Below are 13,980 nucleotides of genomic sequence, written 5' to 3' on the forward strand. Positions count from 1 at the left end.
ATAAGAATATATTTATATCGTATTGGAATATAGAAAAGTCAAAGTCATCACCAAAAACAGTACGTTAGGAGGCTATGCGAGTTGCATTTTAAAGCTTCATCATAAGTGCGATACCAATCGTACTGTTCGCAACCGTTTGGAATGAAGAAATAACAAACTTATTTTTAGCAATCAAGGTTTTTTCACAAGACAAGTTTTCAACATTTGCTCCTTTTGTTAACATCATGGTTATTTACAATGTTTTAGTACATTCTAGTTGAAATTAGTATAATTTATTAAGATCATGTGAAAAATTGTTGTTTGTAATTTAATTTGTGTTTTTACATATTATTTTGAAGTAGATATTCAAAAAATGTGGAAACAAAATTGTATTTACCCAAGAGGTTAGACAGGCTTTTAATTACCCAAGAGTCAGACTGATTTGTAGTTATCCAATGGTTAAAGTAATTTTTTGTTACCCCCAACAAATTAGAATAAATATATATTACAAAATAATTAATAGGTGACAGAAATGGTAACAGTAAAATATCTTTTAACAACTCCACTTATATCCTATAATATAGCTTGCTGTTAATGCAATCTTTTGAAAATTTGATTAAGAAAAAAGAACAAATGACTTTAATTTTGTGTTTTTACATATTATTTTGAAGTAGATATTCAAAAAAGTTAGAAACAAAATTGTATTTATCCAAGAGCTTAGACAGGTTTTTAATTACCCAAATTTCAGACTGATTTGTAGTTATCCAATGGTTAAAGTAATTTTTTGTTACCCCCAACAAATTAAAATAAATATATATTACAAAATATTTAATAGGTGACAGAGATAATAACAGTAAAATGTCTTTTAACAAATCCACTTAGATCCTATAATATAGCTTGCTGTTAATGCAATCTTTTGAAAATTTGATTTAGAAAAAGAACAAATGCCTTTATTTTTGTTGATCTGTTCTAAAAATGAGGCAGATATGTAGGTGTAGCTGTTGTTAGTTGTTACCAACGATTCGATATAATAGACTGTATCAAATGCAAGATATATGGTAAAATTAGTTTATTTTTATTCTGTTAAACTTTAGAATAGTCTTTTGCTAGATTTGGATCTTGTTTTCATTTTTGTTAAACTAAGGAGGTTTCTCTTTTATTTTATTTTAAACAATTTGCACGCTATACAGTGGCAACTAGTTTTCCAAAAGATCATTTGATACATGGGGTACGAGGAAATATGTTGATATTGTTATAAATGGATACAATTAAATCTGAGCAGCTTTAATATTTTTGGTAAGATTATGACTCGAGAAAGTTAGAGTATACAAAGGGATTGTAAGAAAAACAAAACAAGAGAAAAATAATAGGTGAAATTACGAAGAATCCAAAGTTAAACTCACTTTAGCTCAATACACATGGTATCAGCGACGGAGTAATCACTAGTGAATAATATCTTAATATATTTTGTGACCAAAATATGTAACGGTTACATTGTACATTGTAAATGAAAATTTAGATAATCTCGTGGACTTTAGGCCTAAACCTCACAAGTCGTATTTTAAGAAAATTTTTGTTAGCCAGTATACAAATTACATATACACACATTGAAACTTTTTGTTTATTTTTAGTCAAAGTAATTGGCCATATAAGCTATAAAATGTATTAGATTGTTTACAAAATAACATCTGTTTTAATAGTATTGGTAAAAATATCTTAGAGTTCATATCGAAATATTTAATAGATTTATCCTAACATAAGTGTGAAAAAAAAGATGTTGAACAAAGTTATCAAACTTAACCTGGATTTTCTTCTTTTTAAACAATATAAAGATTGAGTATAACATTAATTAATAGAAGATATGGTCATAGATTTTAGATAACAAATTTATATATTTGAGGGAAATTTTTGATATATTTCCTTTCTAATTTTCTGTAATACAGAATATTCCTCTCTCTGAAAAGCATATCATATGAATGACATGCTAAAAAATCCTAACTAAAAACTACGATAATCTCTAAATAATCCTCTTTAGACCTAACCGTATTCTTAGTAACGGACTCAATGCAATGCAATGCATGACATTAATTGAAAAAATGAATTTATTTGACTCTGAATATATAATAATATATAGTAGTATATTGATTTCGATAAAAACCACAATATATATACCTGAGTGAGTGTGTGTATGTGTTGTGGGAGACTGAACCATCAACGCTTTTTCAACACTTCTTCTTCTTCCTCCTCATTTCTCTCTTCCATGCAAAAACACAGTTTCAAATAAACTAAAGAAAAACAAAAAAAAATAGAGGTGATTAAGAAAAGATTATTAAAACACAAAGAGACAAAAATGAGTGATGGTCGAGTAAACGCGGATCAAGAACAAGAACAAAACCTGGTTAAACCAACGGGTAAGAGATCTCTCATTCTCCTCCTCACCACATACTTTTGTCTCTTCGTCGGCTCCATCGCCTCGAGCCTCCTCGCCAAATACTACTTCGTCCACGGTGGCTCGAGCCGATGGGTCTCCACGTGGGTTCAATCCGCTGGCTTCCCTCTCCTCCTCACCTTGATCTACTTCCCTCGCTACGTCTTCAAAACCACCACTCGGCGTCCTTTCACGCGCTTCACGCGCCGCCATCTCCTCTTCTCCGTGTTGATCGGGTTTTTTCTCGGTATCAACAACTTCCTCTTCTCATGGGGAACCTCGTACCTCCCTGTGTCCACGTCATCGCTTCTCCTCTCGACACAGCTCGTCTTCACTCTCATCTTGTCCGTGCTCATTGTGAAACAGAAGGTCACTTTCTCAAACCTTAACTGCGTTATTCTTTTGACGTTAAGCTCTGTTCTGTTGGCTCTCGGTTCGAGTAGCGATAAACCGGACGGTTTAACTAAATCCAAGTATTACATCGGGTTTGCATCCACGATCGGAGCCGGTTTACTCTTCGCTCTATACCTCCCAGTGACGGAGAAGCTTTACCGCAGCGTCTACTGCTACGCGATGGTCATGGAGTTGCAGCTGATGATGGAGCTCTCCGCGACGGTTTTCGCCACGATCGGTATGGCTTTCGACGGCGGGTTTAGAGAAATGGTTAACGAAGCTAACCATGTTTTCACTAAAGGACCCACGGTCTACTGGACGGTTGCGATTTTTGCCAACGTGGTAACGTGGCAGCTCTGTTTCGCAGCCACGTCAGGGATGGTTTACTTGACGTCAGGGATCACCGGAGGTATCTGCATGACGGCGTTGCTCGCGATGAATGTGATCGGAGGTGTTGTGGTTTACGGTGACAAGTTTGGTGGAGTCAAGATTGTGTCGACTGTGCTATGTATTTGGGGGTTCTCGAGTTACATCTACGGGATGTATACAAAGTCGAAAAAGGCGGAGTTGATGGAGAAGGAGAAGGGAGAATATTCCGGCGTAAAGACGTCGGAAGACGGCGGAGAGATGGAGGTGGAAATGGGTAATGTTAAAGATGACGTGGCGGCGGCGGATGATAGGGTTTGAAGATTATCTGTGTGATTGAGACGGCCGTTATGATTATTATTATTTAGGATGCCAACCAAAAAAAAAAAGCGAGTAGTAGTATCTTTTTCATGTTCTATCTTTTTCTCACCTTAATCTCTTTTTTTTTTTTTTTTTTCTCTTTTGTTTTTAAGTAATGCATCTGCTTTTGTTTTTGTTTTTTTTAAGCTGTTTTGTATTTTCCTTTTCTGGTTATTTTCTTATGAATTATCATGTCAAGGACAAAACTAATTATGTGTACACTTTTGAAGTGTGGATTTGTTTTTTCCAGTTGTCGGTTGATAAAGTATTTGTATATTTCATCTATGGGTTTGATTGGTTGTATTAGATAGAGTAGTTTATTCCAGCTAATTTTTTTTTAATAAAAAAAAATTGACTATCACCAATACACAAATGAGAGAAAGGTTAAATGTACAAAAGAAAAATAGAAAAGGAAGAAAACTCTTAGGAAAATATTTGTTCAAAATTAATTAATTTTATTTTTCTTCTTATTACTCTTAATTATAGTTATACTTTTATGGTCTTATGAGTATTAAATATATAAATTAAAATAATGAATGAGAAAAATTATTAAACCAAAATTTATAGAGATTAAATCAGTTTGTTTCTATCAAATATTGTATATGATCCATTTCATCACATATCAAAATAAAGTATGCAAATCAAAAACTCAAGATATTACCAGAAAATATCTGCTGGAGCTAGGACTATCGGTAGTAAATACTCGTACCAAAGGTAGTTAAAGATTTATTCCCATCCTTGGTCTGTTTATCATATGAAGATATCTACAAATCCGTCAAGTTGGGCTGCTCATATCTGCTCTCATGGAAACGTAGGTCCTGTTCGGTCTTCAAATCATTAAAAAGAATCGTTGTTTTTATTAAAAAGTGTTGTTATTGTTAAAGGAATCAGATCTTCATCGTCGTTTGCTATATCACAGACACAATCACATCGACTGGTAAAGGAACAAACCAGTACTTGAAATTCCCAGAAGACATTCTCTAAGACATAATGGCCTCCTCTTTTTGTGACCAATTTATTTCTAGAGAAAAAAAAAAACAATTCTCGAATTGATGTTAGTAGTTAAATCAGCTATATTTTTTACAGTGAAAAAAATAGAAAAGCATTTATATTTTTAATATTAAACATAGACAAGTATATAATATGATACTCTAAAAGAATACCAATTTTCTATCCTACAATATATTCTTGAAAAAGTTGTTATAATAAATAGATTTTTATTTCAATTTACATGGAGAATTTCTATGGGAACTAATATTTAAACTATAATTATGTGAGAGTAGGATGAAAGCTATAAATGATAAACAAAACAAATAACAAATAAAATACATGTGACACCCCAATAACATACATTAGCATTATAAGAAATACTTTAAAACATACAAACAACAAAAAAGGAAAAAAAGTTGTCGTTTATGGGATACACAAACATACCGGAAAAAAAAAATGAAAGTGCTCACGATCTATAAGATTCCAATTAGACAAATATTAATGATGATCATGATGCTTAATTAGAGAGTGTTAAAAAAAATGAATGGGGAAAATAAAGAAGAGACATGCTTAATGGTGATGATGCAGCTTGGCATTAACTGGGTGTTGTTTACGAACATTGTCTCCTTAATGCTCCTTTAGTTTTTGTATTTTTCTTTGAGCACTTTAAAATGAAAAAGATTGTTTTTCTTATGGCTTCTGGCTCTTCACTTATATTCTAAACTCTAGTAAATTTCTTAGAGCCCACAAAATCCAAAATTTTGTTGCTTTTCATTTGATTCAACCAGAAATTATATCGAATTTGTGATCCAATGTAGGGTAATGTATGTTTCTGTGACGTGTTTTGAATACGACTCTACAAATGCAAACATATCATTATTCATCACAATTCCACATAAATAAAAATGATATAACCATTTAAAGAATGACTAATTCGGTCTATTAATATAATTCATATGAAAGAAACCCTATTGATAGATTACATACTTACTTGTATCATTTGTCAAGAATAAGTAAGAAGTTTTTTGTATATGTATAATCTATATGACTATATACGTACGAGAAAGCATGGAAACTCGTCGATCTAATATTTGGCGATTTAAAGATAGTTTAAATAAACTAGATGATATTCATAATGTTTTGTAATATAGATTATCTCTTTTGATCGACGGAATATTTTCAAAAGAGCTTAGAATACAGTGAATGGACTTTTGGGTGAATAAAAAAATGGAGGCATGATTAGCGAAAGTGCGTAGGTAATGACTAATGAATTACGCCATTAAGCAACAAACGAAAAAAAAGTTAAGGATTGGTTAACTTCTTGTATTAATAAGTACATGTTGATATATATATTCACAAAGTGTCCTTTGCTTCGATTTAAGTTTAGGAATTAGAAAGGGATAAACTCCAAAAATTATAGTAGAATTAGATCATTGATTTGAGCTGTAATAGGAGGTTCACACGTCAATTATTATAATTTATACCAATTGCACATCAATACTCTGACAGAGTTGGTACCTAAGGCTGTGCCTAAGAACCTAAATTGGATACAGAGACAGAGGCTATGGTCTGTTGTGCTTTTAAAAAAAAATATTTAAGATTACGTTTCCAAGATTTGGGGTTTGGATTGGTCTCATATACACTAGTATGTAGAGAGAGAGTATTAATTAATTCCGAGATTTAGAATAGTAAACCTTACAAAACCGTAGAATCGTTGTTTCATTTAAACGATAAAAAAAAAATAACATATAGAATGGCATGTGCTGAAATGACTATGAGAGAAAATAAACTTAACTAAAAACTGCGAAGTGGGACAATCTGTTTTATAATTTTCGTTAGTTTTACGGAGTTGTACGTAGGTCAATAAGTTACATCAAATTAGAACAAGCTTTACTGATTCTTGTTCACGTATTTATCATTGACTTTACTGTCGATGACTATCGGATTTTGTTTAGACAGATAAGCCAAACATTTTTTCGTAAATAAATTTTGTAGAGATGCTTAAAAAAGAGGACATGAATTTGAATTATATTATGTTTGGTAATATTTCGAACAAATGCTCTTACTATTTCTTTTTGTTTTAGTCGACGAAGTGATAGTTAACTACTAACTCCTTAGTCTACTCAAAAGTATATGAAGTGATGATCACTAACTACTGCGACCACTCGGCCACAATTGTATCTTGATAATCTCTTAACCTAATCAAAAATAAAAGCTTAGGTATGTCATATGTGTCGAACAGCTAAACGCGTCTTTTTTCTCTTCCCCACTGTGTTCGCCCTAGCCGTCACCCAAGAGATCAATTTTCCGTTTGCCCTCTCCGGTGACCAGTGCTCCTCGCCGTAGCTGTGAGAGGGCCCCTGTTGCTCTATAGTTCGTTTGTTTTGCTTCCGTTGGTGTCGCCTTGGCTAGATCTGGTGGTTCGATGGTGTGATTAGTGTGCTCAGCAATTGAGATGGTCTTCACAGTGAGGTTAGCTCGACAGTCTTAGAGCATCAGTTCGTCCTCCCCCGGCGGTTTCAGAAGAAGCTTCTGTTGCCTTTGTCAGATCCGGTGTTCAACTGATCTCTTAGGTGAAGTTTCTCGTTGCTGTGGCCATGGGTTCTTGTTGTCTCCTGTTTGAGTAAGCTGATTTTCGTCCTTCTCCTGCCCTGTTTAGCTAGGGTTAGGTGTTTAGTTTTGTTTGCAGTCTTGTTTGAACCTTCGTTTGGAGAATCTTATTGGAGGATTCATGGTCTGATTTGTGATTGTGTTGAGGAAGCGGTTAGAGCAGTCATCTCTGGGAGGGTTTCTGATTACAAGTAAAGTTAATGATGCCGGATCTTAGATCAACGGTTGGTTTGAAGAATAATTGCCATTGGGGTTTGCTTGTTCCTGTCTCAGTTCTTGTTGCTGGTCTTGTGCTTCTTTTATTTTTAAGCCGCAAGTTTGGATTGGTTTGTTAGCTCAAGCCTTTGCTTTTTCTCCCAGTCCTTGTCTCCATGTTTCAGCTTGTGGTTCCTTTTAGGCTCGGCTCCTTTCTTAGCCGAAGTTTCGTGCTTAGTGGTTGGTTGGTAGTCTTCAAAGCTTACAGCGAATTCTTGTCCTTGGTGTTAGCGGCGTGTGTTAACTTTGAGAAGTTGTGCTTGGCTCCTTGTCCCTGCCTTCATGATCTGTTTAGATATGATCGCCTTTTGTAGGATTCTAGTTAGACGTAATGAGACGTATCAGTCGTCGTCGTTGCATCTGGGAGTTTGTTTGAGTCTCTATGAACTTCTATGAGTACTCTATGCTTGCCGGGTTATGATGTCCTTGGTTCTCGAGAGAATGGTTCTCAACATGATAGGAGGAAGTAGATGTTATCTACGGATTGGCCGTGGGCGGCCGTGATAAATCGCTTGCACAGGTTTTTCAGAAGAAGAAGTTTCTCTGCTACTTTGGTTCTACCACATTTAAGGTTGTTGCCTGGTTATCTCTGCTTATAGCTTAAGGAGTTGTCCTCTTTCGATTTGGTTTTGATATTATCTGTTTGTATTTCTAGTTCAGTTTATTGTCTCCCTTTGATAGGGATTAGTTTCCGGGGAATTTCTTTTCCTTCGGCAGTTGACTCTAAGGACTTCTAGTTGTCCGCCGGCTTAAGTGACCCTTTTTTAGACGTTTGTAATCCATTATAGGTTCCAAAACAAGTTATAATAAAATTTCAGATGACAAAAAAAAAAAAAAAAAGTATGCCATATGTGTAGACTTTATTGCTACACCTCAAATCTAGTCCAATTAATTTTAATTTGTTGATATTTTTTATTAGTGTTTACACTACACAATATACTAGGGGGTATCCACAACACAATATATACAACCTGTCGTCCTGCCCACAATATGTCTTAAATCATCTCTAAACTTAAATGTTTAGAAATGTTTAGATGCTATTGCTACATCTCAATTCTAGTCCAATTAAGTTTTTGTCTCTTGTTAAAAACAAGTCTAAAAAGAGAGTTCGTACCGCAGAACAAAAGAAGGCACGCAAAAGACGACTTCAGTCATCCATAATCACATTAGAATACGAAATATACAATAAACGTTTTTAGTGAATAGTTTTATAATTGTGTCCGAAACTATAAGTTGTATTAAGCCCTTTAGGCAAAATAACTAAAGTAAAACAAAGATATACTAAGGGTCCGAATGGTAACCGCAGATTTAGTAATGCGGGACAAAAAATTTGTTAGTGCGGTACGGTTCAACTGCGGTACGTGCGGGACAAATATATTTGCGGGACAAGTGCGGTTAATGCAAAATAAGCGGTATAAAATAATGTTTGATTGGTGAAAAACTATTTGTAGTGCGGATTTCATATTATTTTATTAACAACTAGTATAATTATATATAATAAATAAAATATTATAAATAAACATCATAAGCAAATAGTATATCATAAACAAAAATTGTTTTTTGTTGTTAATAAAATAGTAATTTCATCTATTATTTATTCTTAAGAATTTTTATAAGTATAAATTTGTTTTTCTAACTTTTTTTCAAAATATTTAAACTAATTTTTTCTTAAAACTAATGATTTTATCATATGTGAAAATAATGAAGTAAATTATTTCTTCAATAAATATACATCTAAAAGGTAAATAATTTATAAACTTGTAACAATTTAGCTTAAAACATGTTTATTATTTTCATTAATCATAAATTAAGTAAATAGAACAAATAAATAAATATTTACTATACCAAGTGCGTTTTTTAAACAATCCGCATGGTAATTGGTATACATGTAAATAAAAGCGGTCCATGACTTAATTAAACTGTTTTGAAAAACGCATATGTCTTATCTTCACTATTTGGTAAAAACGCAAATCACTTAAAGAAATGTTGATTGGTAAACCATATGCGGTTTTCATTTTTTTGTGTCAATTCCGCTTTTGATTGTGTCACCACTCACACCCTAAGTATAAAGTACCCTTAGGAGTTAGGACCGTAGCCAATTAACTTCGAACTCTAAAGCAAAATATGCCGCCTTTCTTTCTAACTTACATCTAATTTCAACTTAAAAAATGTTATTAAAAGTGGATATTCGTAATCTTCATCACAATTTAGGATAATGACACAAATAATTAGACCCACAAATATATGCTTCTAATGATGAAATGATTATGTGGAAGACATACGAAGGTTTTCACTTTTCACCAACTAAACTCTTCACTAATCCCTCACCCCCACATATCTTGTCTAATATTTTTATTAGACTACTACTAGCATCAAAGTCCAACTTTTGTGTCTTCGTTTCCCTTTCATCTTTTTAATTGTATACGATTAAGAAAAACTAAAGTTGAGTTAACTATTTACAAAGAATACAACCTTAAGTATATTTGAACTAGTGTACATGAAAGTATCTTGAATTTGGATGATCGAATTATTTTCCAAAAATAGATAAGAGTTGCTATAATATTGATCTAATAGCAATTCCAGTTAATAATGTTTACATACATATATCAGTTGATAAATTAATATCTTCTTTTCTCTAACTTAAGTTGATAAATAAATCTTGTAAGCATTGATTATGGTGATGGAAGTTTACATGCATGGCTTCATGATATACATCCTTTTTGTTTATTGTGGCGCATCACGGTGCGAGTTGATTTTTGTTGTTCAAAGTCTGCTTTAGTACTGTAGTTAACAACTCTTAATCAAAGTCATTACATTTATACCAAATATTAACAACCAAGTTTTAAAAAAACATCTCATGACATTATTTTTCTGTAAGGTTATATCAGATCTGAATTTATGTAATGGGTCATAAGCCCATTAAAGTACAAATATGGCTCAATGCAGCCCTTCCTACAATTTCCAACATTTTGAATCTTAGCTATTAAATATACATCCAATGTGGTTCAGAGAGATAAAAGCAAATCAAAAACACATAAACCATAAAGGATTACAAACTATAGGGTTACCATACAAAGAGTAATTAACGAGAGAGGGAGAGAGATCGAGTGATAAAAGACTTTGAAACAATGTATATAGTTTCACTCGGTAACTTGACTGAGATGCGGCACATAACCAGTGAATGGACAAAGGAACCCCATGCACATTATTGGATCTTTCATGTTCTTCTCCATGATCCTTAGATTAACCATAACATCCGGCTAAGGTTTTAATCCAAACAAAAAACAAAAAAAAAGGTCTCATTAGATGGTCAGAAAAACCAACCAAATACAGAAATATTTATGGAATTCGTCTCAAACTTACTTGTAGCTTTTGATATTTTGAAGTGAATACGTTAGTGAAAGTAAGGACAAAAGGGCCAGGTGAAACAGGACATGCCGTTATATCACAAAGGGAGTAAGTAGGTCTGAAGTATCGACCCCTTAAGTAGAGATCTACACTAACTCCACTAGGGATTGCAATCTCTGTTTACACCAAGATATTTGATCAAGATCAGAGATTATAACATGGTAAAGTTTAGGGCCAAATACTTGGTTATTAAGATCAATATCAACTTCAAATTAAAGTGCGAGAATCATGAAAAAAAGAAGGGAATTACTTACTTGTATAGCCGGTTATTGTAAAGTTAGCATTACGGATACGATAAACCGGGTATGGAGAGATGTCCACAGCAGTGGGTATAGCGGGATACTGATGCTGAGCTAGAAACAATACATATCTTGAGAAACTATATTTGTAACACGATACTATATATATGATCTAACAAATTTCTGATTTGAATTGCTTCATGAATAATAATATATAAAGTTAGTTGTTATCGTCAATTAACGAAACTTCAAACCGGAAAAATCAAAACTAAAATGATGCGAACACCTTACTATATATGATTAAGTCTTCTTTTAACTTTTTTTTTTCAAATAAAAGTAGTTTACAAACAATAAAATAGATACTTACTGTCGCAGTTTCCGAAGAACCTGGTTTTGTTACCCAAAGCGGGTAAGAGAAAGAGTGACACGAGGAGAAGAAGAAGCAGCAAAGGCTTGGCTTGAGATATCGCCATAGAATTAGCTCGTCGATCTTCCCTAAAGAAGTTTATTTGATTTTCTTTTGTAGTACGTGTTATTTTTAGATATGTATATGCCTACTATTTTATATATAGTCTTTAGATAGGTGTTCAAATTAGTGAAGATAACACATATACTACAATATTAGTGAAGAGAGATATTTTAATTTTTCTTTTTGTATACGTGTGCTTACACACATATATTTTAATTTATAGTCGTTAGGTTGTAAGATTTGCCAAATTAATTAGTTCATCGGTTCAAAGTAAATATCTCCCACGTTATACGCGCGAAACTTAAAATAAAAAAAAAATAAAAAAAAAAGAACTTCAAAATATCTTCAGTAGAGATCGATGTATGTTATGGCCGGTACTTCTACTACGTGTTGTGCTTCTGTTTGGTGTTCTGTAATTTTATTTTTTTGATTATACTACTACGTGTCATGCTTCAAAATTCAATGCATGCCGACTATATTTTGCTGTCGATAGAGTGATTATACGATTTAACAGACCCAAAAATAAGAAAAATTAAACATTTTCACCGGAAAAAACAAGACTATATATTTTCATGAATTCGGCTCGAATAAGATAGTAATTTCGTCGATTTGGTAGATATATACTTATATAGTAATTATTTAGAGAATATGTATTGGATACCACAATTTAGATGGATAATAAAGAAAATACCATATTGTCTACAGGACATGTTTATTCAACAGGAGGAATTTACGCCACTCTCCTTCAGTCCCCTACCTATAAGCCCCTGCTGTCGGCTTCCACCACTTCCTGCCCATTTGTTGAGGGCTCGACTGTAAATTCCCCTACCCCAAAAATTGGTAATTACCTTGTTTTTCTGATATTGTGGTATCTCCTTCATTTTTCTCCAACATTGTGGCATCCACCAATATTACCCAATTATTTATTAGATTATTGGCATCAAACTCCAACTTTTTTGTTTTTTGTTTTCCTTCCACTTCATCTTCTTATATACTAGATTTTAACTCGCGGTACACCGCGGGACAATTTTTTAACTAAAATTTTTAATTTTTATTTATTTTTTATTTATTATTATTTTTTATATATATATTGTATACTTGTATTTTGAAAGTTACTTCTAGGATTTCACCCGTATACCACAGAAAATGATTTATTTTTTACAGTCGTAATTAAATCAACTTTATTTACTATTTTTAGATTCAACCCGTTAATACATATACAGTAAAATATTAGATTAGTTACAGGAAAAAAAATCCTAAATTATCATATAAATTACATGATTATCATGCTCACATATTACTCTATTAAATCATTACAAAGTGCATAGAGCATTTAATAGTTACTTTGGAATCAATTAAACAATTATCATTCAACAAAAACTATGAACAACTTCGCCAAACTCATCTCTTTATTCTCTCCTCCTCCAACATATTTTCCTCATCTATGGCCTCAACATAGGCCCCTTTAATTTACTCCCAATTGTTTGAAAAAATATACAAATGGATCAAAGCAAAATTCTGGGGTGTACCAAAAACTGAAAAGCTTGGTAAGTACAAAAAGATAGTATATATACAAAAGAGAAAGGTACTCTAGCTTGGTAAGTGCAAAAGGATAGTATATATTAGGATTCTCATGTATGTCATATGGTAGTATGAATCTGAACTCACCAGAAATAAATATATAATATAAAAAAATAAAATTAAACATTTAACAAATTTTGGAAATAAAACTATAAAATCGAATCACCTATATGTTATTATTAAAAACAGATACAAATATATTTGCCAACCCCATGAATATTCCTAACAATGCTATCGAACTAAACATGCATTAAAAATTGTAAAGTCTTAAAAATGTAATATACAAAAATAATGCATCAATTAAACAAACATCAAATCCAGAAAAATAAGAACAGGAATATCATAATAACTCCTGCTATAACAGCTAAACTTTGAAGAACATGAACCTATCTCTTGTGTGTACTGGATGCTTATAGTGTAGGGTGAATGTCATATATATATATAGTGTTTGAGCTGATGGTAGGGTTTCGTCATTGTGAATTAAAGTCTTGATTAGCAAGTTTGGAATATACTTTTCTGGATTTGGTTTGTTTTGATTTATGGAAGGTTGTTAAGGTATATTAATCTAATATGCTCGATTAATGGTAATTGTGTTTACACCATTATTGCCACAGTCATTTAGGGGTTTAATTTCGTAAGGTGAATGAGTATTTTAGAAATCTGGTATAAATCTCAATAATGCATATTAATCAGCAATCTAATAAGATATTAGCAAATATGTAATCGTTTATTAAATTCAAATTAAATCTTTCCTAAAATATAATCGACTATAATTGGTTGCTATATTATAGGGATGTAAATAAGTAGAGTTTAACTAAAATAGAAGATTCGTGTGACTAAGAGGATCTGAATACACAATTTATGCCATAAATCTTTTTTGGTTAAACCCAGCCGAAAATATT

General features: G+C 32.4%; 2 protein-coding genes across 2 annotated transcripts; one reads left to right on the plus strand and one right to left on the minus strand.

The window, feature by feature from the left end:
* The first annotated feature begins 2,144 nt into the window (after window positions 1–2,144).
* Window positions 2,145–3,811, plus strand: LOC104757474 (putative purine permease 4). The gene has a single exon (XM_010480221.3). It carries the CDS (start codon window positions 2,330–2,332, stop codon window positions 3,485–3,487), a length of 1,158 nt encoding a protein of 385 aa, XP_010478523.1. The 5' UTR covers window positions 2,145–2,329; the 3' UTR covers window positions 3,488–3,811.
* Window positions 3,812–10,314: 6,503 nt separating this feature from the next.
* Window positions 10,315–11,545, minus strand: LOC104759571 (MD-2-related lipid-recognition protein ROSY1-like). Its single transcript, XM_010482479.3, has 4 exons — window positions 11,396–11,545; window positions 11,044–11,142; window positions 10,745–10,905; window positions 10,315–10,641 (listed from the first exon to the last, which is right to left on the minus strand). Exons 1-4 carry the CDS (start codon window positions 11,499–11,501, stop codon window positions 10,522–10,524), a joined length of 486 nt encoding a protein of 161 aa, XP_010480781.1. The 5' UTR covers window positions 11,502–11,545; the 3' UTR covers window positions 10,315–10,521.
* Window positions 11,546–13,980: the final 2,435 nt, after the last annotated feature.

This window comes from Camelina sativa, chromosome 17 (genome assembly GCF_030686135.1).
Source record: "Camelina sativa cultivar CO46 ecotype springtype chromosome 17, ASM3068613v1".
Classification (NCBI taxonomy): Eukaryota; Viridiplantae; Streptophyta; class Magnoliopsida; order Brassicales; family Brassicaceae; genus Camelina; species Camelina sativa.